The following is a 25527-nucleotide window of genomic DNA, read 5'->3' on the forward strand; positions in this document are numbered from 1 at the left end:
TAGCGAAAAAAGCAATTGTCGCTTGGAGAATAAATGCCGTCAAGAAAAAAAAAATCCCTTGCGGCGGCTAATATAATACAGCTAAGCGAAGTGCTCGGGGCATCTGGCAAAAAACAAAAGACAAGGGCCAAAATTTCCCCAGCTCGAATGTTTCCCAAGACAAAAAGAATACACCCGTCCAACGCTAGTCACACCAAAACATGCAAGTACATAGTGAAGAAAAAATACTATATCATATTTGCGCAACTAATAATTGTGCTCCATATGCATACAGCACAGTAGAAAAGAAAGCCAGCGGGGGTTTTGGTGACGCCGGACCCCGGAACTCGGCATCTTTGTGGTTTTTACTCCAGAGGGATACTTCCCTCTACTCCTCCTCATCATCCGCCTCTGCTTCAGTCGTCGCTGTTGCTTGTGCCGCAGTGGTAGTGGTAGTTGCACTGGTAGTAGTGGACGACGTCTGGCGAGCCCTGCCTCCATTCCTGCCAGCAACTCCAGTGACGACGCCTGCGGCGTTGCACAGAACCTGCTGCCTCTTGACGTTGACACTGCGGCGCTCAGGGCTTGTGTCGAGCTTCTGTTGATGTTTACCATGCAAGTCAGTTAATTATGGCCTGAGCATATTAATAGTGAACCGCATATTATATCAGAGATAGAAGGATCGAAATAGGGTAGATCTTACCGCCATGGCATCATCGACTGCGCGCTTGAAGCCAGCAAAGTTGATAGTACCCCTGTTGAGACCGTTGGCTCCCCTGACGACGCCGCCGCCAAGGTTGATGCCGCCGAAGCCCCTGTTGAAGACGCCCTGCAGGTCAAAGTTGTTTAGCAGCCCGAGCCGGTTGAGCTGGTTAAGCTGGTCGAGCTGGAACAGGAGCTGTAGCTGCTGGTTGGAACCCAGCCCCGCGATCAGGTTGCCGTTGAAGAAGTTGCCGACGCAGAGCTGGTTCATCAGCAGGCCGATGGCGTTGATGACGTCGTTGCGGTTGTTGAAGTTGATGTTGCCCACGTTGTTGAGCCCGCCGTTCAGGTTGTTCAAGAGGTCCTGAAGGTTCGGCGTCGCGGTGCTGCTGGCCGAGGTGGTTGTCGAGCTGCTCGTCTCGGTGACCGACTGAGAGGCAACTTCGGTCTCGGAAGCCGTGGCCGAAGCGGTGCTATTTTGGGCCTGGACCGAGGCCAGGCCGGCGAAAAGAAGGATGATGGTGCTGAAAAACTTCATGTTGAAAGTGTATCAAAAAAAAAAAAAAAATAATAGGGAGAGCACAGCTGTTGTTTTATTATACAAGACGTCGTTAGTTATATGCCATGGTGGATTCTGGCTCCAGTATTGGTACAAATGCCTTACCTCTATCAAGAAGAGAAATTTAACGAATGAAAGAAAAGAGATGAGAAGGAGCGTCACTGACGAAAACTACAACGCCTTGTGGGTGGTGAGGGAAACAAAAACAGAAATAGAGAGCCGGCCGATCAGGCTGATGATATACCTAAAGCCACGCAGCCGCACAGGTCTAGAGCAAGGGTGGATATCTGGACCAAACAGACGCACAATACACGAACTGACCGACGATGCGGAACGTAAGATGACATTTGGTTTCATCATTCTCCTGGATGGCATAGGTGTGAGACCACCAAGTATCCGCAGACACCATACCTGTCCCTCACTGACGATGAGATTTGCAAAGTGTATTGAACAAGCCGTGTAAGTCGGTAGATCCAACAGTGCCGTATATCCCGGAGACATCCAAGAGTCTTCTTTTGCGCCACTCCTGATCCCCCTGATCGCCCGCTTTGATACTACCAAACGCGTGGTTGTCTGAATATGCTCTTGACGGCTGGGCAGCCGAGCCATTTTTGTGACGCAGGCCCAATGCCAGGGCCTTGAGTGCGCCGGAGGATTTGTAAACATGATTGAGTGGGGAAACGGGTAAAAAGTAGCTAGGAATTCAAGCAAAATATTAAGCCTATATATCGGCTGGTTCCTGAACTCGGACCAGACCGTTGCATTTCCAGATGGCTAGAGTTTCAAAGGGACGGAAAATCGGTCAGACTGCTCTGAAAAGTATTGGTGAGTCTTGATAGGGGGAGACTGTGACTGCATATAGCATATCTGCAGAGAGACCCCTGCTACCCCAACTCCCCCAAGCCAAGTTTCTCACCTCGTGCCCGGCAACGACACTGCCGATTACAAAACCTAATGATCGAGTTACCAATAGTAGAATAGGTAGAAAAAAAAATACCGCTGCGAGAATCAAATTATATTCCTCATATTTCTCATCAGTTCTCCTTCGTGGAATGATGCCTATATTGCATCTCACGGGTGTCTAAACATGTTGATTAGTTGTGGGTTTTCCGAATTTGCTCGCACTCAAGGTCAGGCACCGGCAGCGCCACGGGGTCCATGACCTCGTATATTTATACACGCACCAGTGTAATATGCGTGACAATCAGATTACTGTATCTATTCTCAGTGTCATCAGGTCCCATGCAGATTAGTGGTCATTGGCGTGGATATGTGAGCGCTCACACCCATGGCATTGGAGAGTTTCGAGGTGCACAATTGATGCGATCTTCTTGACGAATCTAGTCTCTTGAATCCTACAGGGTCATATATACAAGCAGGACACGCCTTTTTTGGTGTTTGGAGTAGCCCTGAAAGCGTCTATGTCGATTATCAAGGTGCGCTTGGCTACCCAGATCAACAATATTCATCCAATATTGCAATCGTTGGCCCGATTATCATCAGGCTTGATTTCGCGCGGCTTGACATCCGTATTCTTCGCATACCCTTTTCTCTATGCCTTCCACTCTGATCCTTGGCGGCGCCACAACCGTGTATGCCCCCTTGTGGACGTCTCATCTCGGTTTGATAGATATGTAGCTCCGGTGCAGACGGCCATCTCGTGTCATGTCTTGTTCTCATCTTGCGATGGCGGTTGTTTCCTCGTAAAACCGAGTAGCTCCCCAACCTTTCCGCCGGGTTTCGGTATCGGACAGGCTCTCCCGGTATTGGATTCTGATTCAGACTCAGATGAGTCAATTGGGCTGCTCATAGCGTCAAACTGCACTATGCCATCCTTGACCTCGGGGTCTAAAGGTATCCTCCTCCTCCTTCGCAGCGTCCTCCCGTTGGCGTCAATCATGGTCTCCATGTCCCCGTCTGCAAATACTCGGCGCGGTGCTGGGCACGGGAGTACGTGCGGTAGGGCAACGACAAAAAAGCTCGCGACAACGGTGGTCGCAAAGAGTGAAGAGGTCATGCGCGACCGCGGATGGAGGTGCGGTGGTGCCATGACGCACGATTTGGTGCGACTGGCTCGGTAGTTGCTACCTTTGGACCTTTGGATTGCAACCTAGGGTAAGGTAGATGGATTAACGAACGTATGCTTTCTGCAACGTTAGCTGCTGGCCTGGCGGGTGCAGGGTGAAAAGGTAAAGATATAAAATCTGTGTCGTACCCTCTCTGCCAGCAATGTCGTCTTTGTCGTCACATCGTCAGTCAGCCTAAAGTTGTTGGGGGTTGAATTGCAAGAGATCTTTTTTCTGCCTGATATCCTGATTCGAGATCAATTGAGGACCAGAAAATGATGGTGGAATTGGCCCGGCGTTTTTCTTAATTGGACCGCAGTGATTGGCTGGAGCTCCAAGGTACATGCAGTACGTACAGCTCACCTAAGTTGGCCGGCCGCATGCATGCTCAGCTGTCAGGGGTATTGCCAAATCATCAGCCACGTTTTTGACGGCTAAGCCACATTAGATCATTGCGCCGTTTCGCCCACCAAAAAGATAAGCGTTATCACCCATCGCTGTTTCCTACCATAACCTTGCCAACCGCCTTCGCGACGTTTATTCAGCGCCGAGGGATGAACGCCACATCCAAAAGATCCTCTCGATTTCACAGGCCAACCCCAATTCATTCTTGGTAAGCCATGGAATGATATAATTCTTTGGAACAACTTTTTTTTTTTTTAAAAAAAAAAAAAAAAAAAAAAAAAAAAAAAAAAAACAAATCTCCACCGAGGCTCCCGCCGATCGCGGCGCATAATTTCCAAAAAAATGAGCGACCTCGATGAGTACGTTCGGCTGGCCGTGCTCGGCATGTTGCGCTTGGTGCAGCCCTCTTAGAGGGTGCTTCCTGATTTCATAACCACAGCTAACGCGTGCTGTCTGTCTGTCACAGGGCGATCGCTCAACTCCGCGCTTGTCGCCCTATACCAGAGCCTCAAGTACGCGAGCTATGCCTGAAAGCTCGCGAAATCCTTCTCGAGGAGGGGAACGTCGTTACTGTCACGGCTCCTGTCACAATATGCGGCGACATTCACGGCCAGTTCCATGACCTCATGGAGCTTTTCCGGGTTGGCGGTGATGTCCCAGACACCAACTATCTCTTCATGGGTGGGTGAATCCTGCAGGTCTCCAACCTTGAGCGTCGTTCCGCATAACACTCGCGATGACTGGGCTCTGTGCCAACAGTGTCGTGCTAATACTGCTGATTGTATCAGGCGATTTTGTCGACCGCGGCTTCTATTCACTCGAATCTTTTCTCCTTCTCCTCTGCCTCAAGGTTCGCTATCCGGATCGGATGACCTTGATCCGTGGCAATCACGAATCCCGCCAAATAACGACAGTATATGGATTTTATGATGAATGTTTGAGAAAGTACGGCAGCGCAAATGTATGGCGATACTGCTGCGACGTGTTTGACTACCTTGCGCTGGGTGCCATCGTGCTCGGCGCGTCACATACTTTGGGCCCTTCAAAAAATCCGGCAGAAGATCAAGCTGGACCAGAGTATGAGGTAGAAGTCTGCAGTAACACTGGAGATGTCGTCCAACGTTTTCTGCGTAAGCAGCGTGAAAACTTGATTGGATCTCAAGGTAGCACCCATGGCGAGTCTTCACCTCCGCCAGAGGCGGCCCCAGGTGGCGGTGCCAGCTCATCCGTGGGCCCAATGACTGGCCCTCCAGGCAGCGGCGCGTCCGGCTCCAGCGGGGGCTCCCTCGGAAACCCGGCAGGTGCCGTGTTTTGTGTTCACGGAGGACTGAGCCCACTGGTTGATTCGATCGACAAGATCAGACTGCTGGACCGCAAGCAGGAAGTGCCCCACGACGGTGCAATGTGCGATCTCCTTTGGTCCGACCCAGATGACATTGCTGGCTGGGGCTTGTCGCCGCGCGGCGCAGGATTCCTCTTTGGACCAGACGCGACCAAGGAGTTCAACTACAAGAACGATTTAAGCCTCATTGCGCGGGCGCATCAACTCGTCATGGAGGGCTTCAAGGAGATGTTTGACGCAAGCATCGTGACAGTATGGTCGGCGCCTAACTACTGCTACCGCTGCGGCAACGTCGCTGCCCTACTGGAGCTTAGCGAGGACGAGTCTGGGCTCGGCGTATTTGCCCGCAGTAACGGCGAGGTCGGCCGTAGCGATGGTGGGTTCTCACGAAGAAACGAAGCTCGAGGCGTCATGTCTGAGCAGGAAGTCACGAACCGGCCCATTGGTCCCGCTCGCAGATATCGCGTGTTTCTTGCGGCTCCACAGGATTCTCGCGGGATGCCTGCGAAGAAGCCCGTGGCCGATTATTTCTTGTAGTATTATTATACGCACTCTTTGGGGGATCTTCTACGATCCCATGGTACGGTGAAAACTGGCTGGCCTACGCAGGCCACAGGGATGTCGGGCGTGGTGGAGGCGCCCGTTGCGGGTTTGCATTTCGTTTCTCTTATCTCGAGGATATGTTACACCATACAAGGAGCTTGGCGTTATTGCGTTATTGTTGTTTTCACTTATTCATTACGTCGCTAATACGAAGCGGAAATACCCCCCCACGAAACCAAAATACAATTACGACAGAAAAGGAAATTAAATATCGCTCGCGTTCGTAATCAGCAGGGCGCTCAAAAGCAGCAACTAGGCGTGGCGCGGGACCACCGAGGGGTGCAGTTTGTAGGCACAAAGGGGTTTATGGAATGCCTGTATGAGTTGTATTCCAATGGTTGGTAGTTTTAGTTGATGTATTAGATATACATGATATTTTGTCCGAGTATCCGCATGCTCCTGAGAATGGCATGGCTTTTGCCCACGCTGGGTACCAAGTCTTTCACTAGTTCACCTGAGAACAAGTATAATGGACAAAACATTGGGTTCTGGGGAGGAAAAACAAAAAAGTATTAATTTAACCCATGTCAATGTGTATCCATTTCTAAGTGTTTACTCTCTGATCCATTTCTAAGTGTTTACTCTCTGATCCATGATCCCGTTCGTGCTTGCTATCCAGAAGCATCCTATTCCATGTCATACCCTCCAGCTTCAGCATAGAGACGTGTCAGACAACGACAGCAAGCGTTTCGCTCCGAGGCGTTATCAAACCCCAGGTCATCGCGGTCGTACTGCTTGTCCATTCTCTTCAGTTCAGCATCGGCGTTTTGTATTTCAGGCTCGGGTGCTTCGCAAAACTGAAGATACCGCAAGTTCCTGGCCTTGAGGACCTTCATCATCTTGAACTCTGCTCTGGTGTCCAGCGCGTATCCATAAAGTTCTTTGACCAGAACATTCATGAATTTGAGGTCTCTGTCATGATCGGCGCGTCGTCTGGGACCCTTTAACCGTTTCTCCCAAAGCTGGACGGTCTTCCAGGCATTCTGGAACCCAGCCGAGTTGTTGATGACGAAGGGGAAAGGACGCTCGATGCAAGCTCGGCTCAAGATCTTTGGTGCCTGCTTGCCTTCATAATTCTCCCCCTCCCCCTCCCAGTGACCCTCATCATCGTGTACTGTGACACCAGCCATGTCCGTATCCTGCTGGCCTGGCAGCGGAACCGTGTCAGAAGCACCAGAAGAAGCTCTGTGACGGGTGCTTGTGATGGCTATACGTCCACCATCTGTCCTTCTAAACCTCGCCGGTGGAAGGTTCCCGTCATCTTTTCCCTTGCCATCGTCCGTTAGCTGCTCAGCAGGTCTCTTAGCCCCGCGAGACGGCTTATTACCCGCCCCATTCTGGGTCAGCGCCCGTTGCGCGAGGATCTCGATGCGCCTCTTGATCTTCTCCAGGTCCCCAACCCTGTACACCTTGTCAAGCTTTTCCGCGATCTGGGCCATGGTGCCGTACTCGTCACTCCTGGGCAGGCCCGCACGGTCACGGACGGCGGCCTGCCACAGCCCCAGAGCCCTGGATATGACGATGGCGTCGCCGTACCACCGCGCCATGTCGGGCTCGCGCAATATGTTGGCGCGCAGCTCGCCCAGGGCCAGCCGCTTGCTCATGTCGCTCAGCTGGTGAGAGAAGCCCGCCGGGCTGCCGTCTTCAAACTGAGCCCTGTGCTGGCGGTCAAACTCTGACTGGTTCCCATCTTTGAGGCACTGTGCTGCGAGCTGAAAGCTGGAGATCAGAGCGTCGATTCTTGACGATAGTGTCATTGCCAAGCTGCGAAGCCTCTGATAATCGTAGTGCCATTTAGACCCGTGTCGGTGTCCAGGGGTCTTAAGATTCGGGATCAAGCTGGAGTTTTCAGTCATGTTGTCTGTCCAGTGGTAATGTATAGAGCACTCTCTGCTTGTTGCGAGTTTGACACTAAATTGATATGAATGTTATACCAAGGGTAATAGTTTTATCTATAATCTTAAAGTCAGTATGGACGCCTGTCACAGCGACATGAATTGTTCTAGGAAATTCGAGATTCAATTCTCATACCGGTAGAAGGTACGGGGAGGTGAGAGAGGGTCATCATTGTCTTAATCACGCTTGCGGTGTAACAAGGGATTTCTCCCTAGGAATGTTCTTGTACCCAATCCGGTCATGGAATGTGAGTAAAAAAAGACGTGAACACAGCATGCCATTCGTGAACGGCCAAAACAAAGAAAGATAAAAAGCCTAACGAAGCCAATCCTGATTGAACGGGGTTGCACCTCATTGATAAAGCATTGATGAAGGTAGCAGTTGGCATAAACCCCTATTATAAACCAAACACTAAGTCATTGATTTGGAATTTTCTCTGCAATTCGCCCATATAAACCAATTAAAATTTCAAGCCCAGGGGTATAAGAACTAATGGGATATACAATCTATTTGAATACCAGATTCACGCAGAAGTTTACAGTACTTACCAGTCAAACTGTGCTCGCAGGTTGAACGATGACAAAATTATTCTATGCGCCTTCTTATCAGCTGCACTGAGCTTCTCTCGATCGTCTTCGGACTTGGACTCCTGGAATGCTCGGTTGGCCGCATCAATCTCGGTGTGATATACGCTGAACAGCTTGGACGCATGCTTCACCGCTGCCGCTCTACGGCACGAGGGACAGCATTCAGGAAGCTGATCTGAACATTTTACCGTATCCGGTAGCATCAAGACCGACTCTTCGTGCAAGACCCGTGGCTTGATGCTGTGCGTGCAGGAGCTATATTCAAGGCGCATGCGACAGGTTGGACACGTTAGTTTACTTTCGAGAGCCTTTTCAATGCAACCCTTGCAAAATACATGCCCGCACTAGAAATGATACTTCAATGTTAGCCTGACTCTATGCAAAAGCTACGAGGGAAAAAAAAAGTGGTGGGGGGGGAGGGGGTGGGGGAGTAGGAAGTATAGAGAAATTGGCGTTACTTTACAGGTAAGATGGCCATGGAATCAGCCTTGTCGTTCTTTTCCGGACGGTAATGGCAACAGTCCTGGCATATAGCACATTCTGTTGACTGAGATTTCTCAGGCTCTCGGAGTAGTACAAGGCGCGGAAACTGAATGTAGTTTCCCAACTCGATGTTGATATCAGTGGAATACATTGCGAGTCAATGGTGATTGGAGCCTGGTGACTTGTCCTAGGGGTACGTACGTGTCCGACGATCTGTTTCTGTGATTAGTGATGCCCACGAGTTGAGCTTCGTCGCCTTGTAAGAGCCAGATGGTGAGTGAGGTCTTAATGATGACTCGGCACCTCCCTCCTGCAATGCAAGGGAAGAACCGCCGGTTTAAGAGGATACAAGGCTGATCTCTGGGTCATTGTCAGGCAAAAAAACATATTGTCAAGGCTTTCTTTGTTCCAATTTCGATATATTGAATGAAAGCCGATCTAGAAGCCACGGAAGTCATCGTAAGTAGTCCCCCTTTAATATGAGAAAGTGACTTTGGAACAATGGCCAGGCACATATTGAGCCAGCCTTGCCTTTTTTAAACGCTTTGTCCATTTTCAAGTCCTTGTCAACAACCGTAAACTTCCGCTTTGTCAACATCTTCGTGAATGCAAAGGCAGGTGGTTTCGGACAGGAACAGGATGGGAAATCACATCTGTTCTATGGCATGTAGGCATTGGAATAAAAGAGCTTAACGGCTTAACGTGAAGGAAAAAAAAAAAAGCTTCTTGCTGTCGGGATTTTCTAAGACGAGGATTATTCTTGCGCTGCTTTCTCCTTCTCCCTCTCTGCACGCTCATGCTCAATGATTTGCTTGCTCCAACTGCAATAACAACATAACCAGTCAGCACACAGCTCCGCGCAGGATCTGAGGAACAAACTTCCGACACTTACTATCTGCTTGGGTAGTAGCGATCCTTCTCGGGCATGCGTGGCCTCCATTCCTTCTCGGCACTGATCTTCCAGACAATCGCCGTCACTCCAACAATTGCCAACAGGCTGATCGCTGTGTTGGCCTTCCAGTTCGGAGGGTTGGTGTACCAGCCACCAGCAGGCGACCAGACATGCTTGGGATATCTAGACGAGTACGCAGGTGAGGACGGGTTCGATTGTATATTTGACGCGGAAGGTCGGCAAGGGAAAGCGAAGCACTTCGAGGGATGTCGTTCGACTTACTTGACACGAGGTCCGCCACCCTAGAAACGTAGTGTCAGCTATGAAGCGAGTCGAAATGAAGGCGATTGCATCGACGTACCATTTTTACTATGTGATTGGAGTCGTGGGTTTGAGTTGACGAAGGCAATTGGTGATGGTGCAGCCGTGTAATCCTGCCCGGAGCAGATGATGTCGAAACGAATTGAAGCTGTTGCTCAGGTCCGACGTACCCAATCGCCCACGGCCGGCAGGGGGAGTACCAATTCGAGTGCCGTCGCCCCACCGTAAATGGCAATGTCGGCTCTACCATTGGTTCAAGAGCTTTTCGCCATTATTATGTCAGCCAATTCGTCTGCACCCATGCAAGTCCCAATTGACTTGGACTTCATGGCGAAACTTTTTTGCTGGAGACAAAGGAGCTCCTCTCAGTTGCTCGCGTCGAAGCTCGACGTGTAGACCACGAAAAGGAGAATCATCCACAATCGACGTTCAACCACTTATCTTAGCACCAGTAGCAACACTATTCACTCTTTCCCACCAATCCTTCTCCATACAAGAAGCCTCAATGAAGAGGATACGACCGGGGAGATGGTCGGGCCAGTTGCTCAGCGCTGCCACCCGGCCATCATCATGTGCTTTGCCTATCGGTAGCCTCGCGACCGCCACAACGACCTCGACGTCTCAAACATGCAGGCACCTGCAGCAATTTCCTCAGGCTCGCCTACAGTCAACTTTTGACAGCCCCCAACATATCTTCGGAGAGAATCCCGTCTTCCACAAATACCCATCACCGCTTCCCTCCCGAGCACGCGATTCCGCCAAGCTTGCTGCCCTCCACGCACGTTTGGCTCTATCCGAAAAGGTCCCCCTAGAAACTCTAGCCCGGACTCTTGTCGACCGCTCTGCCGACAAGGATATTCGTTTCAACAACTACAGCCTCTCGAGGCTCGGTGCCCAGCTCATCGAGTACCATGTGAACGAGTGGTTGATGTGCCGGTATCCCAGGCTTCCGTACAATGTGCTTTTGGCCGTGCGGGACAGTTATGCTGGCGAGTTATCTTTGAACGATATCGCCAAGTCGTGGGGTGTCGAGTCGGCTGCCGAACCTGGTGGCGAGGTCGACCCGGGCCTTTTGCAGTTTTCTGTCTGGAACCCAAAGCCAAAGCTGGACGACCCTGACCACGACAGGATCCAGGAGATATTAAAGAAAAACTTCAAGCTGCTGATGAAGGGCGAGGTGGCTTCGGCCGACTCAAGCGAAGTCGGCCCCGCCATGGACATCGATGACAGTGAACCACTACAACCCGCGACCATCTCGCTGTCGCCCTCACGACACGTGGACAAAATTTGTGTCGCCCGCGATGCGCACTCGAACTTTGTGCGGGCTCTCGTAGGTGCTGTATACGCTCACAGTGGGCGCGAGGCGGCCAAATTGTTCATCAACGCCCACATCCTCTCACGCCACATCGATATTGCAACCCTTTTCTCCTTCAAACGCCCAACCAGCGAACTCGCCCGCCTCTGTGCCCGTGAGGACTTTGCAGAGCCCACCGCACGCATCCTCTCGGAGACGGGTCGTCACTCCCGCACTCCAGTCTTTGTTGTCGGCATCTTCAGCGGCAATGACAAGCTTGGCGAGGGCTCCGGCTCGAAACCCCAGACCGCTCGTGCAAACGCTGCCATGAACGCACTCAAGGCCTGGTACCTCTACAGCCCCGGACCGGACGTCCGTGTGCCTAGCGACATGCTGGTTGAGGGCGCCAAGCCATGGACGCCAGCTTATGTCGACATTGGAGAGATCATTTGAGCGCGAGGTTGGAATCCTGACTTTGACCTTGGCACGACTTCAAAAGCGTCTAGATGAGAAGGAATAGAGAAACCAAAAAACCACCCCTTACTTGCAATTTTGCAAGCTGTATACTAAGCTTTGTTCGGGAGCTCAAACTTCTGGACGAGCACACCGGTGTTCTTGTATACTGGATCTGTACATTTTGTAACATCTGGCGGTCCCTAAACTTCCTTTAATGGGCGAGGATTACTACTGGAAACATCATGTGAAAAAAGGCACTAATTCCATTAAGGATTTATGTCATATGCCTGTACTATGTGGCAAGACCAAGCCAGTACCTGTAACATTCACCAATAGATTCCTCCCGTGAGGGTTGATGCTTAAAATGAGAGCCGCAACATGCAAATATTTTCTTTGTCTATTGACTAATAACGGGTATCCTAAGATTCTATATCTACATTACAAAAACAAAGTCCTGTTTAGCTTACTTCTGACTCGTGACAAAAAGCTTGCTCAACTAAAGTGATCGCCCTCCCCTAGTTTATCAGCAATTCCCAACCTAACAAGTCGCCGGTAGTGTTCCTTCCGAGTCTGCTCCTCTCTCTTCTCACGCATCATCTTCTTCCGCTCGTAAACGGCCCTCACAGTCGCCTTGATCTGATCCCTACCCTCGCCGTAGTTTGCCTTGGCCAGGGACACAACCTTGTCCACCTGCTCAGGGGTGTAGACAAAGTTCCAGGTGCTCATGTAGTCACTGGTAGCCGGGTCGACGCCCTCGACCTTGTCGTTGGCCACAAACGGAAGGTACACTACCGCAATGCCCGCCCCGGGTTCCATCAGCCTCCACTTTTCCGTCTCTTCGGCTGTCTTTAGGGGTGGTGGTGGCTCTGTCTCGCGTTCCTCGGTGGTGCCGACCCACACGGTACAGTAGCCCAGACTCTCGGCGGCTCGTTCATACTTATTTTTAACTTGGCCATCTTTACCCTTTGCTGTGTCTTTATTCTCGCCTGATTGCTCTGATTCTGCCAGGCTTTGTTCGGTTTGCGCTAGCTGAAGCTTTTGATCAGCCTCGACTTGCGACTCGGCTCTGGCGTCTTCCAGCTGCTTCACCGTGTCCTCTGTCGGGTCTGTCTCCTTGGGCCAACCGATGCCTACAGGCCAGCCCTTAATACCTCTCTGACGAGCGTATCCGTCCGCAACTGAAAGCCAGTTGTCTGTCTTGATATCCGCAGACGCGTCGAAGGCAATAACGATTTCAACCTCGCGTCCGGGGCGGAGGAGCGGATAGATTGGTAAGTTGTTGGACATGCCGGCGTCCATGAGTTTGATGTATTCGCTGTGGATTACACTCTGCGGCGTAGTCTTTGGCAGCTTGCCATTCATCTGGTACACGGGATTCGGCAGGGCTGTGGGGTCGATCGGGTGTACCTTGCTGAGGTCCTCGTTACGGCCCGTAATCAACTCGTCGAAACCAATCCACCCTGACAAGTTCTGTACAAGTGGTCGTATCTCTCGATAGTAGTGACTCAGTGTGGCGCAAAACGCGCTGCCAAACATCCCAAGAAGCAGGGGCATGCGGATCTCTGGTAGATGAAAGCCCCCAGGCAATGGCACGTCCTTTCCATCCTGGAACCTTCTGCCCATGGCCCATGTTGGGATGCCAGCCTCAAACTCTTCGCAAAAGAATTCATAAGGGCTGATCTCGAACCACTGTAGTGGATGTAACATGAGTTAGATTTCAAAATTTCCGCCCTTTCTCATTTTATAGACCGTGAACTTACCTGGAACCAAGCCTCCTGCTTTGCTTGCTCCTTCTGCTCCTCGGTCGCTGTGGGGACCTCGTTGGGCGATCCATCATCCACACCAGGGATTTCGTGGCGCACTGCTGTGTATATAGGCATGGGATTCGCGCCGGACTGTATATACTTGCGCTGGTTGGAAAGTTTGTAGTTGTGATCATCAACACCGAGTTCGCCTTTAGGAACCAGGAGCCTAGCTGCTAACAGGATTCCATACACGTCCACCAAGCCAAAGTCTGCATTCGGGTCGCCCTTCAATTTTTCCACCAGACCGCTGAGAAGAGACTTGTTGGTAGGAGCCGAGACAAGAGCTTGAAAGGCTGCCGGAGGGAACGCAATATGAACCCCCAGGCGGGCTTTGAGATGGTTGATCAATTTGTCGAGGTTGCAGTTTGTCAACGAGGAATAGTAGAGGCTCTGGAGCCAACAGGAACCACTGACGCCGGCGGTATATGTGACGCAGTCAAACAGCCCATCATCGGCAGCAGCACTCATAGATCCGGCACCTGCTACTAATGCCCTCAATCCTCCGCCGCTGCCACACATGCCGATGACGGGGACGTCTTCTGGGTTAATGTCCTCTTCTTTAAGACCCAGGTACCTCGCAAGCGCTACCCTGGTCACCATCCTCCTATGCTCACGAAATACCTGTTCCTCCTCACACAGGTCCGTCGAGACTCGAACCTTGGCAGCATAACGAATCTCGGGATGTGTCGAAGGGTCATGCGCCTCCTCCCATATTTCATTGGCGAGCGAGCCGGGCGACATGGAAAGTTCGCGCTGCAGCTTACGGAGATACCCAGGGACCAATCTGAAGTAGTCTGGTATGATATAATCCAAGACCTTGTCGGTACCCCAATCCACGTCTGCTACTTTTGACAGTCCTGTGGAGAGGCCCTCAAAGCTTCCGGCAAAGTTGAACCAGGCACCCGACCCCGATTGACTCGCCTCAGTCGTCTCCTTGTGAGAATCAGCTTCATGAGCTGAGTATTTTCTCCTTCGTTTTTGATCTGTTGCTAGTTGACGGGCTTGTCCACTGTCTCCCCAAGGATAGAGAGTGTATGTAAGTATACCAGTCCCGACAACAATCGATGACCAGGACCTGCGGAATCGAAACCGTCTTTTCTCTGCCGGGCTTCGAGTCACGATGGTCCTGTGGCCAATTGCATAGCCTCCATATCGGTTCCAAGGCCTAGAAGTGAGGCGCTGCCCCCGCACCAGAGAAGCGCATTCCGTCGGAAAGGTTCCTGCAAAGGTTGTCGAGCGGGCAGCAGCCCGCAGAAGGACCGACATTCGGGATCTTTGATTCAAGTTGCGCAAGCGTTGCAGCAGTGCACCAAGAGTCAACGGTATGTGTCGATCATGCCTCGAACCAGATGTTGAAGACGTAGCTTGGCGTATACTAGTCTATGGTAGGTAGATTTGGTCCAATGATGCTACGGCTGTGAGGAATTGACATCTCAAGAAAAAGGGAGGATTTTGTTTTTTAAAGTAAATCGATAGGGAGGGAGTCACGGCACATATTGCTATGCTTTTCAAGAAAAATTGAGGCGACTACAACAAGTTGTTAACGTCAAGAGGCAAGTTTACAGGTATATAATGAAACAACAAACCCACCTGGAGGCCTGACATCATCACGACGATTCCCTGAGCACGGATTGAATTTCTTCTGAACTCTCCTCCGATAATTGGACGCAATGCAACTAAAAAAATCAATGATGAAATCCTCCAGTCGGGTGCAGGCAAGTGGGGCGGAATGTCCCCAGTCGGGTCGGGATGGATGGGGTGTGTCTGGCAGGTTTCTGGATTGGATAGGCACCTGAGGTTAGGTACCTCCTACCTTAGGTACCTCACCTCACCTTTACCAATGGAGCAAGCAAGCACGCACGCACTCAGACGGACGGCTCGCACGTTCATTCCTCGTGCCGTCATGTCAAGTAAGTCCGTTTCTTCGTTTCTGCCCGATGTCAACGACAACCAGGCCGCCGGTCCAAGACATGAAAAGAGGGAGCCAGTGCCAAATAAACCTCCACTGCAGTCAGTGGTTGGAAAGCTTGCCGGATAAAACCGATATTAGACTGTGTGTAGTTAGCGCAGAAAGCCGCCGGGTTGAGTTTTGCTGAATTGGACTGACTACAGTAGAACTAGAACCTCCCATGCCAAGTAATCAGGGGACTACCGTATGGCAGGTGCCCAACTACTGGTACGGTGGGTTATTTTGATTTAGGGGTGCAGGTGTAAATAGCCCCATCAAACATATCGTTTCATCCGATTATCTGCAATTTCACCCACCAAGCCAGGGTAGACTGAATTGTCGAGCCATTCCTTAAACGTGACTGTTCGTGGTTGCCCGGCTACTTGCTATTACTGGTATGCTGTCTTAGCCTGGACTTCATGCTTGCAACGACTTGGAGCCGTTGTGATCGCTATCATTTTAGACCAAAAGACTTGTGATTTTCTGAACCCACCTCCGCAAATGCGCCCCCCAATGTATGCATGGATTATGAAGTAAAGAGATGACAATGCTGTAAAGCCTGGCTTAGACTTTTTCCTGCTCTAACGGTGTTTTTTTTCTTTTCCCTTTTTTTTTTTTCTTACTACTTTCGTATAGATGCTCTACAAAGTACTGGCATGTTTTGATCTGCTCAGTCTCAATGCCTGCCGGTGGCTGGCCGCTAAAGAATTGTATGCAGTTTATTATGCAGTTTATCAAGGGCTGATGTGCAGCGGAACGTTTCAGATGGGTACCTTTGGTGAGGAAGAGACTGTACACGTGCCATAGAGACCTGTGTTAAAGAGTCTGTGTTCTGCCGGCGCAGGTATTGTGTTTGTTATCTTGAATGTCTAGGCGCAATGCCTGCGATAATAGGACCGGCCCGAGTATTGATGATATGTCTTTGTGTGTTTGTGTGTGTGTGAGTTGGTGAGTATAATTTTTTTTTTCTCCTCTTTCTACTCGGTACCCCTAACAAATTTCTTTTCCAGGGTGCTTTGTACCAACCAAATCCTGAAGAAGATTTGCACGCACGTCCAAAAAGAACACGCGAAGTAATTACTGTCAAGGGTGCATCGGCCCCACTATTAGAGGTGCCGTCCGGCCTTTCGAGTCTTCTCATTGGCTGTTGTTGTCTGGAATAGGTATACCCCTGCCAGGAAGGGACCATCCCAGCCAGCTCGCCTCAGCCAGTGGCCTGCACTCCACGGGTGCACAAGCCCCCTTTTACGTGCCGGGCTCTCTCTCCTATCCCAATGTTTCTAGCCCAGTCGCACCCAAATTTCCCAAGGGAATTAATTACCACTTATGCCAATCCTCAACCTCGCCTTTCCTCCAAACGACGTCCACTGTCTCTGATCGAGCCATCCAACGTCTCGACCGCTCCTTCGTTTTTTTCTCTTCTCTTCCAGGCTACCTAATGACCACTTGTTGATTCCGATTGCGACATCAAACACATCTGCTACTGCGAAAGCATCAAAGGGTGACCGCGGGACAGGCTACAATTTATCCAAGTTCTGCTGTCCTTTTGTTTGTGAGTGCAAATTTCCTTTTCATCACCCCCTAATCGCTTGCACATCAGCAGGCTTCACCATCAGATCAGACCAGCAAGCCACCTCGGTCAGCGTCGGACGATAACTGCAGTTATCCGCACGGGGTCTTCTGCTTCCATCGCCTGCAAGACGAGAAGTCGTTTCCTGCAACAAAAAAAAAAAGTATCAGGGGCGTCTTGACCTGGCTTGGGCTCATGGTGCGATTTTGCAATATCCTTCGCCCATCAGCGTGCAGACTATTGGCGACGCCGGTTATGCCAACCCCCAACTTCCTCAGGACGTCTATCTGCTAACACTGTCTTCCACCTCACAGAGCCGCTCCTTCTCGGAGACATATCCACCTGGTCACTTATTTCAACATCCTTAATTCGCGATGGGTAAGCACATATCTCTGATTCGATCTCCCGCGTACCAAAAACACCAAAATACGAGGCAATGGCAAGAGACAACGTGGAACTCCTTCCCTGGAACAATGAACGACTCGAGTGTGTACCGGCAAAGTCCCCATTCATGCTCGATGCCGCAACACGAGGTGTTTCCGACTGGCCCTGGTGACTTTCTCCGGACGCTCTCGGTACTCCTTTAGCGTATGGAGAACAACGCAATATCATATTCTACACATCGTTTCCCGCAGTTACGGCACTGCGAAGGTCAGCTTGGGTTTTGAGACTCGCTTCTTGTACAATTTTATCGTGCAGTCGCAGTAGCAATCCTGCCACCGCCTTGGCTTAGTGCAGTAAGGATTCGCCGGTTCAATACTTCGCTGCTGCGATGCATTTTGACCTTGGCCATCACTCAAAGGCGCGCACCCGAAGTGTTCAGTTAGCGAAGGACTTTGGCATATCTGTCGAGGACACGGGCCGCCCTCAAACATCCAAAGAAAACCATCCGATTGCATCTCGGCCAACGCCAACTTGTCGATCTAGCAGCCTTCCCAGGGGTATTGATACTTGTGGCCGCCCGCTATATCGGAGCATGTGTGATCTGGATCCACCACCAAGCCTAGGACCCTTGGGAACACTGGACTACAAGGAGCTTTACCCAACCATGCCGAATCCAGATATCAGTCAGGAGTCTCTTGCCTTGCACTCGTGAACCGGGAGTCTACCAATATCATGCTATTACTTTTTTACTGACTAGGACAATAGATCTATCTTCGAACGGTTCAGCTGGCTCGCCGCCTCCCTCGGCTCCCCAAGCTACCAGCCGTAAGTGCGAGATCAAACCCAATTTGTGGCCACGAGATGATCAAGCTAACCATGAAGTCAGCAACTATGGGGAATGACGCAAGGAACATCGTCCGACGAAAGCTTACCGGTTATGTGGGCTTTGCGAACCTGCCGAACCAATGGCACCGTAAGAGTGTTCGCAAGGGCTTCAACTTCAACGTTATGGTCGTTGGTGAGTTACGCGACGCTTACATTCTGATGTCTTGGGAACAACCTGGCTAATTATTTTGGCAGGTGAATCTGGTCTCGGAAAGTCTACACTGGTCAACACTCTTTTCAACACTTCCCTGTACCCACCCAAGGAGCAAAAGGGCCCCAGCCTCGACATCATTCCCAAGACTGTCACCATCCAGTCAATCAGCGCCGATATCGAGGAGGCCGGAGTCCGTCTACGTCTGACTGTCGTTGATACCCCCGGTTTCGGTGACTTTGTGAACAACGATGAGTCGTGGCGACCAATCACCGACAACATTGAGCAGCGTTTTGATGCCTACCTGGATGCCGAGAACAAGGTCAACCGTGTCAACATTGTGGACAACCGCATCCATGCTTGCGTCTTCTTCATTCAGCCCACAGGTCACTCGCTTAAGCCTTTGGATATTGAGGTTATGAAGCGACTCCACACCAAGGTCAACTTGATCCCGGTCATTGCAAAGTCGGACACCTTGACCGACGAGGAGATATTTGCTTTTAAGCAGAGGGTAAGATATGCCACAATCGGTAACACAATCGCAAACGCACATTGCTAACTAACTGGCTTTTAGATCTTGGCCGATATCAAGCACCACAAGGTTCAAATCTTCGAGGGCCCTCGTTACGAGCTCGATGATGAGGAGACCATTGCCGAGAACAACGAGATCATGTCAAAAGTTCCTTTCGCTGTCGTCGGTGCGACTAATGAGATCACTAATGCTGATGGGAGGAAGGTCCGTGGTCGTCGTTACCCATGGGGTGTCATCGAGGTGGACAACGAAGAGCACTGTGACTTTGTCAAGCTGCGCCAGATGCTCATCCGGACGCACATGGAGGAGCTCAAGGAGCACACAAACAACATCCTCTACGAGAACTACCGCACAGACAAGCTCATCCAGATGGGTGTCTCGCAAGATCCTAGTGTGTTCAAGGAGGTCAACCCGGCTGTCAAGCAGGAGGAGGAGAGGACCCTCCACGAGCAGAAGCTCGCCAAGATGGAGGCTGAGATGAAGCTCGTCTTCCAGCAAAAGGTTGCGGAGAAGGAGTCTAAACTGAAGCAAAGTGAAGAGGAGCTTTACACCCGCCACCGGGAAATGAAGGAGCAGCTGGATCGTCAGCGTGCAGAGTTGGAGGAGAAAAAGGCACGTGTCGAAAGCGGCCGGCCGCTGGAGAAGGAGCCCAAGAGGAAGGGCTTCTCACTCCGTTAAATTGGCGGAAAGATTGCCTGCTTCCTCTGCCACGAACTTTGCCCCCCCGTCTCCTCTGTACTCATGATGTCTCCACAATACCACTCACAAGCCCGACGCTTCTTTCCTTGTTTTTGTTCACACTTCTTTTTTCTTCGGTTCTCCCACTTTTAATCACACTTGTTTATTTGTCAATCAAAATACCCTCCATAAGAACGGAAAGACTTGGGCGTTTTCTCAGCGCGGGATGGGGAATGGAAGTGACGGAAAAGCACCCCAGCTTCACAGCACCACACAAAAAAAAAACAAAAAAACAAAGAAGATGAGACTGTCAAATCATGATGGGCTTCCCAAGAGGCCGTTTTGGGGGCGGATGCTGATGGTTTGATGCTCGTTCGGTTGGTCGGTCTTGAACACTTCTGGTCGATATATTGTTGGGTTCGATGTTTTGACAGATTCTCCTTTCTCTTTTCCTTCGTACCGGCGCGCACGTCCTGCATGCATCAATGCTGCATTTTGAGTTTTAGTGTTTGCCTAGTATTTGATTTGCCTCCAACTTGAGGTAACTGGCATGACAGGAGCTGTGTGTTCTTAATTAAGGTTTCATCTCATTGTCCATGTTCTCAAACTCAGAAACCGAAGGGTATAGTTATACATTCATCGTCAATGCCTTAGAGGGCTTTTGCCACGACGGCGAGCCGAGCCGCAGGTCCTGGTGGCATGTTTTGGCCTTCTACTGTAGTAGTGTGACCTAGCTAGGTTGTCTCGTAATGGATGCTCGCCGGCTTGATGGTGCTCGTTGGTAAACGCTACCCTCAAGTACATGTTTAAATGGTATGTTTGGTATGTGTTGATCTGTGCTGACCTGATGAAAGCTTTTTGAGTCGAGGAACTTTGGCTTCCACGCAAGTCCAAGCTGTTGACCCTTTTCTCAGCCAGAGCCCCGTACGGCAGTCTCATCAAGTGAAGTGTAGCGCATACATCAATGTCGACAGGCCTACTCCAAAGATATTGACACTGTTGATAGTCAAGTCGTGTAACGCGGTCCTCATGGGTGTGATACACTAATGTACAGAATACCATATTTTGCGGATAAACATTGAAGAAATATTCTGAAGTTTCTTGTCTAGGTGCAGCTGCTTTCCACAATTCTTTCTGGTCTATGTTTTCCCTTTTCGTGTTAACAGATACAAGTAATTGTAAGACACCCCCAAGTTGACAGACAACCTGCTATCTTATCATGAGATACAATTATATATACATAATACACAGCCCCAATGTGATCAATTGCTTGTTGCAAGAGACAACATATGTGACCTTCAGAGGCCAAGGACAGGTTGGCGAGGAAACACTGCCAGGCATCCGAACTCCTTCTGTCGCCCACACTAGCGTGGACCGATCATCTCCTACGCAGATACCAGTTGAAAGCAAGCTGGCCGATGAACTCAGGGAAGGGAGAGGGAACCTCAGACTGGCCCGCTCTGGCCACCGGGTGGCGGAGATAGACGGCGGAGCAGACGTTTTGGTTGACCTCGAGATATTGCGGGATGAATACGAAGGGGGCAAGCCACTTGCGCGGCTTCCAAGGAGTCCAGTAAGGCTTGGAAAAGTCGACCGGATTCTCGTTGTACTCGTCCATGATCTCATGGAAGCGTCGCTTTTCGGAGTCGGTAAGGCCGTCGTAGGAGTTGGGGTCTGATGGGGAGGTCGCCTTGGCGGCTGCCTCCTTTGCTTCGGCAGGCGAGACTGCAAGGGACGACAACAGGTTCGAAAGCTCATCAACCTGGATGGTGGAACCTTCGACAGAAGCATTCTTGCGCCCGGTACGAGCAAGGACCTCTTTGGCCTCCTTTGTGAAGGCCCGAAGCTTCTGCTTACGCTTGGCTTCAACGTCTTTGCCTGAATTGGTCTTGAGTATATCCTTGGCGCTGGCCAGAAGCTTCTTCAAATCCTCCTGAGTCTTCTTCAAAGCCTCGGCTTCGTCCACTGGTTCTGTCTCGGCGGACTCTACGGCAACAGCGGCATCTGATGTTTCCTCCGCCGCCGCCTCCGCATCCTCCTCCGCAACCTCGGCCTCCTCCTCACCCTTGCCTGCTTTGGCGGAACCTGCGCGCTTGGTACCGTTCTTCTGTCGTTCGAGATAGAACTCGACATTGCCCTTCTTTGCTCCCGTTGCCATCATTACGCGGTCAGGATCAACCTGAAACATGTCGCCCGGGTTCAGTAGGTAGCCAGGATACCTCATCTTGAGGAGTACAACAATTCGTGTCAGTAGTTTCCTAAGCCTTCAAACGCAACGGGCAATTTTTGTCTTATAGATATGGGTTTTTCATACCGGCTGCCCGTTCACTTTGACGAAGCCGTGAACACAGAATTGCCTTGCCTGCCTTGCGCTGCTCGCAAACAAAGCTCTGAAGATGGCAATGTCTAAGCGCCTCTCCATGGGCGCATATGTCATTTGCATGTAGGGAGTTGGTCGGTTGGTTTTCACGTTGGTCACGTAAGGATTCGGTCCAATTTGGCCAGAGGCTTCCTGCTTCGCACGCCAATCCGGGTCGTACTTTTTGCCCGATCCACGCCCCGTGGCTTGCTCAGAACCGTCATTCTCAGCCATGTACCGCGGGTTCATGTTGACGACCGACTCGATCTTGCGGCTGAACATGCGCTCCCATTGTCCCTCCTTGATGTGCTCGCCGTGGTATGCTCTCGTCATGGCCTTTGCGGCCCATTTCTGCTGGAAGAATGTGCGGTCGCCCAGCCTGGACTCCTCGATCCTCAACTTGGACAGATTGTAGAGGTTGTATTTGTTCCATGACATGCGAACGCGCTGAATGACAAAGAATCAGTGATATTTGTCAGTACGCTTAGACTTTTTTTTTTCTCTTGCAAAGCGCCGTTGTTACTGTCCCAAAGGTGTGAAAAAGGGGGTCACTGCATGGCAAGTTTGGGTTGGTCTGGGCTGTTGTCTCGGTCGATGCAGTTGCGCAAACTCACCTGTCGCTTCAGGTTGTGCATCCGTAATGATCGTCGGAGCTTCATCTTGAAGGTTGGGCCGGACTGAGCCCGGAAGAAACCCAATTGATATGTTTATGGGGGAGGTGATGTCAATCACTAGAATTGACCTGCACTTGCACCAGAGCTTCGATGGCAGTCTTGGGATCGAATCCGTCCGCCAAAAATTTGACCCGATGCTTGAAACTCACGTGCTCTCGCGCTTCCAAGTCGCGCTCAGAGCTCTGTCAAAGCTTTTCCACCACGCTTGGCGAACAGGGATCTCATCACCTGCTGGAAACCAATGCGTCTCGGACGCTATACCAAAAGAGTACTAGCTCTCAGGGTAGGTGGGGTAGGAGGTTGGTACTGGCGTTATCGGGCGGGGTCCTGATTCTTATCCATTGGCTGCAGGATTTTTTTTTTTTTTTTTCCCTATTGTAAGGTAGGGTCGATTCAATTCGCGCGCGCTTTAGTATAGATCTGAGGCCGTCGCAAGCTTGGATTCCTCTTCAATTGTTTTCACAACTGCAATTGCTTCAGTACTTCTTTCAATAGCGCTTTGCCTCATATCTGGCAGCTAGCTCTGGTCTATACCTATACCAGCTACCAAATTTTTATTCGGTTATTACTTAGCGCCCAGTCTTTCTGCCACTCTCGTCTTGCGCATCAAAGAGCTTGTACCCCGCCACCTCAAAAAGCCCCCTGCAAGTCTCTGGCTCAGGCGCAATTGGGCGAGCCTTTCTACCGATTACTCACAACTCATTGTCATCCGGTAAGCCGACCTCTATGATGCGCCTGGCTTCTTTTTGTGTCTTATTAATGCACTGGACTTGCCTCTAGAGTTAGACGCGCTGACATTCCAACCAAATAGACCAGGTTACTCTAGCCACGATGAGTGAGCAAGAAACAAAGATTGACGCTGCGGTGGTGACAGAGCCCACTGTCGCTTCTGAAGTTGAGAAGCCTCAGGAGGATACTAAGGTGGAAGACGCCCCTCCTGCGCCCAGCGGTGAGACTGCAGAGCAGTCCGAGCAAGCCCCTTCAGAGGAAACCCAGGAGAAACCAGAGGCCGAGACAGCAGAGACTGTCGAGAATACCGAGAGCGCGACAACAGAGAGCTCTGGCAATATCCTCAAGACCACCGCCAAGCACGCTCAGGATGGTTCCAAAAACACCAAATTTGACCCGTCGGTGCTGCCCGAGTCAAACGACCCAAATGAAATCCGCAAGCAGGTACGATATCTTTGACTGCATAAAAAGCATCTACGAAGAGTCGATGGTTTTTTTTTTTTTTTCTAACATGAGACTCTGTTTAGGTTGAGTTCTACTTTAGCGATAGCAATCTTTCGCAAGACAAGTTCCTCTGGACGCAGGTCGGTGGTACCGAGAACAAGCCTATCAAGCTTAGTGTCATCCACAGCTTTGGGCGCATGCGGCGGTTCAAGCCCTATGAAGCTGTCGTGGAAGCTCTCCGCGAGAGCAAGGTGCTCGATGTCGCCGGCGAAGCAGGCGAGGAGACGATCGTCCGTAAGAATGCTTACGACCCGGCTCGTGGCAACAAGTCTATGGTATCGAGTGTCTACGTGAAGGGGTTCGGAGACGAGGAGCCTGACACACAGATCAAGCTCGAGAAGTTCTTTGGCGATTTCGGTTTCGACATCTCATCCGTTCGTCTGCGACGTACCGACAAGAAACTCTTCAAAGGCTCAGTCTTTGTCGAGTTCGCCAACCCTGAAGATGCCAAAAAGTTTTTGGAGCTCGACCCCAAGCCCAAATGGCAAGATCACGACCTGAAGATCATGTCCAAGATCGCCTACTGTGAAGAGAAGAATGAGCAGATCCGGGCCGGCGTCATCAAGCCATCCGAGAGACAGGCCAAGTTCTATGAGGGCAAGGTCAGCGGGGCTCGCGGTGGGCGTGGTAACTCTAGGGGCGGCAACGGCAACTTCAACAAGCGGGAGGGTGGTGACAAGAAAGACTTTGGAGGCAGGGGAGGTCGTGGTGGCCGTGGCCGGGGCCGTGACAATGGTCGTGGCCGGGGTCGTGGTGCGCGGGGTGGTAGCCGTGGTGGCTTCCGAGGAGGTCAGCGTGATGGCGAGAAGGAGGCTCCAAGGGAAGCCCCAAAGCCGTCCAACGGCAACGATGTCAAGCCCATGATTCATTCGAGCGCTCCCTCAACCAACGGCAAACGCGCAAGAGACTCTGATTCTTCTGCCCAGGAGCCGCCTGCGAAAAAGGTCGACACTGGGTCGTCATGATTGCACCTAAGCAAAGATTGGAACTTCCACTCTTGACCCGTCGGACATGGCGCGAGCGCCCAATCAAACACATTTCTAAATTACGCACCCTACGATGTATTTTATGAGTCATGGCGTTGGCATGAATTGGTATACAGGGAAATATCCTTAGTGCGGAGGCCTATATGTGGCCCTCCTACAAGACGACCTCGATAGAGATAACGTTCCGTATTCTGCTTATCGAGTACCTATAAAATAGCCTTGATTATTGATCCCAAGGCACGTACGTGTACCTGCAGGTGTTATACATGGTGCTTGCTGAGTAGCTGCCTCTAGTTCAAGTTCTAGAACTTGTTCGAGCTGTCTATGTCGTGGTAGACAGCTACGTGGCAGGGATCACATGTCGAAGTTCATGCTATACGGTCAAGCAGAAAAACACCGCACAGAGTCTGACTCTTGAATGGGCCCATAAGCTTCGCTGCCTTGTGCTGTGTGAGTATATCATAGTAGTGATGTGTTATTGTTGACATGCTTAGCCCTGTACCGTTACTATTTGACATGCCGTTTTTGCCGTTGGTTGAGTGTCTTTTCGGCATAACGTTTAACTGATCGACGAACTCCCAAATGAGACTTCGGGTTTACGAGAGGCTGAGACGAATGAGGGTGAGGGAAAATAAATAACAAGAAGAAAAACGCCCATGCATACGGGGTTATAGCTGGCTTGTGATGATGACGCGTGAGCATTGAGGCTCCAACGATGCCAGTCTTTCCCGGTAAAC

At 50.9% G+C, this 25527-nt stretch overlaps 11 protein-coding genes across 11 annotated transcripts; 4 read left to right on the plus strand and 7 right to left on the minus strand.

Moving 5' to 3' along the window:
• Nucleotides 1-137: 137 nt before the first annotated feature.
• PgNI_03973 (uncharacterized protein) lies at nt 138-1219 on the minus strand (the record flags this gene model as incomplete). The annotated part of the gene is made up of 2 exons (XM_031124025.1): nt 138-577; nt 683-1219. 2 exons carry the CDS (start codon nt 1217-1219, stop codon nt 368-370), a joined length of 747 nt encoding a protein of 248 aa, XP_030985117.1. The 3' UTR covers nt 138-367.
• A 1684-nt stretch (nt 1220-2903) lies between these two features.
• On the minus strand, nt 2904-3290 carry PgNI_03974 (uncharacterized protein; the record flags this gene model as incomplete). Its single annotated transcript, XM_031124026.1, has 1 exon — nt 2904-3290. The coding sequence occupies one exon, from the start codon at nt 3288-3290 to the stop codon at nt 2904-2906; it is 387 nt and encodes a 128-aa protein (XP_030985656.1).
• A 665-nt stretch (nt 3291-3955) lies between these two features.
• Nucleotides 3956-6015, plus strand: PgNI_03975 (uncharacterized protein). The gene is made up of 3 exons (XM_031124027.1): nt 3956-4070; nt 4178-4392; nt 4500-6015. The coding sequence occupies exons 1-3, from the start codon at nt 4054-4056 to the stop codon at nt 5588-5590; spliced, it is 1323 nt and encodes a 440-aa protein (XP_030985124.1). The 5' UTR covers nt 3956-4053; the 3' UTR covers nt 5591-6015.
• A 267-nt stretch (nt 6016-6282) lies between these two features.
• PgNI_03976 (uncharacterized protein) lies at nt 6283-8773 on the minus strand (the record flags this gene model as incomplete). Its single annotated transcript, XM_031124028.1, has 3 exons — nt 6283-7495; nt 8101-8483; nt 8603-8773. The coding sequence occupies 3 exons, from the start codon at nt 8771-8773 to the stop codon at nt 6283-6285; spliced, it is 1767 nt and encodes a 588-aa protein (XP_030985120.1).
• A 254-nt stretch (nt 8774-9027) lies between these two features.
• Nucleotides 9028-9967, minus strand: PgNI_03977 (uncharacterized protein). Its single transcript, XM_031124029.1, has 4 exons — nt 9876-9967; nt 9797-9816; nt 9515-9697; nt 9028-9443 (listed from the first exon to the last, which is right to left on the minus strand). The coding sequence occupies exons 1-4, from the start codon at nt 9876-9878 to the stop codon at nt 9377-9379; spliced, it is 273 nt and encodes a 90-aa protein (XP_030985121.1). The 5' UTR covers nt 9879-9967; the 3' UTR covers nt 9028-9376.
• A 373-nt stretch (nt 9968-10340) lies between these two features.
• PgNI_03978 (uncharacterized protein) lies at nt 10341-11582 on the plus strand (the record flags this gene model as incomplete). The annotated part of the gene is made up of 1 exon (XM_031124030.1): nt 10341-11582. One exon carries the CDS (start codon nt 10341-10343, stop codon nt 11580-11582), a length of 1242 nt encoding a protein of 413 aa, XP_030985646.1.
• Nucleotides 11583-12077: 495 nt separating this feature from the next.
• Nucleotides 12078-14656, minus strand: PgNI_03979 (uncharacterized protein; the record flags this gene model as incomplete). Its single annotated transcript, XM_031124031.1, has 2 exons — nt 12078-13274; nt 13346-14656. The coding sequence occupies 2 exons, from the start codon at nt 14654-14656 to the stop codon at nt 12078-12080; spliced, it is 2508 nt and encodes an 835-aa protein (XP_030985647.1).
• Nucleotides 14657-16657: 2001 nt separating this feature from the next.
• Nucleotides 16658-20211, plus strand: PgNI_03980 (uncharacterized protein). The gene is made up of 6 exons (XM_031124032.1): nt 16658-16890; nt 17223-17286; nt 18058-18117; nt 18179-18310; nt 18373-18839; nt 18903-20211. The coding sequence occupies exons 2-6, from the start codon at nt 17283-17285 to the stop codon at nt 19536-19538; spliced, it is 1299 nt and encodes a 432-aa protein (XP_030985024.1). The 5' UTR covers nt 16658-16890; nt 17223-17282; the 3' UTR covers nt 19539-20211.
• A 415-nt stretch (nt 20212-20626) lies between these two features.
• On the minus strand, nt 20627-22695 carry PgNI_03981 (uncharacterized protein). Its single transcript, XM_031124033.1, has 3 exons — nt 22512-22695; nt 21853-22344; nt 20627-21762 (listed from the first exon to the last, which is right to left on the minus strand). Exons 1-3 carry the CDS (start codon nt 22554-22556, stop codon nt 20917-20919), a joined length of 1383 nt encoding a protein of 460 aa, XP_030985023.1. The 5' UTR covers nt 22557-22695; the 3' UTR covers nt 20627-20916.
• A 305-nt stretch (nt 22696-23000) lies between these two features.
• On the plus strand, nt 23001-25047 carry PgNI_03982 (uncharacterized protein). Its single transcript, XM_031124034.1, has 3 exons — nt 23001-23283; nt 23383-23744; nt 23828-25047. The coding sequence occupies exons 2-3, from the start codon at nt 23403-23405 to the stop codon at nt 24767-24769; spliced, it is 1284 nt and encodes a 427-aa protein (XP_030985022.1). The 5' UTR covers nt 23001-23283; nt 23383-23402; the 3' UTR covers nt 24770-25047.
• On the minus strand, nt 25041-25378 carry PgNI_03983 (uncharacterized protein). Its single transcript, XM_031124035.1, has 2 exons — nt 25293-25378; nt 25041-25230 (listed from the first exon to the last, which is right to left on the minus strand). Exons 1-2 carry the CDS (start codon nt 25342-25344, stop codon nt 25172-25174), a joined length of 111 nt encoding a protein of 36 aa, XP_030985021.1. The 5' UTR covers nt 25345-25378; the 3' UTR covers nt 25041-25171.
• Nucleotides 25379-25527: the final 149 nt, after the last annotated feature.

The sequence above is a fragment of the Pyricularia grisea genome, assembly GCF_004355905.1.
Source record: "Pyricularia grisea strain NI907 chromosome Unknown Pyricularia_grisea_NI907_Scaffold_2, whole genome shotgun sequence".
NCBI lineage: Eukaryota > Fungi > Ascomycota > Sordariomycetes > Magnaporthales > Pyriculariaceae > Pyricularia > Pyricularia grisea.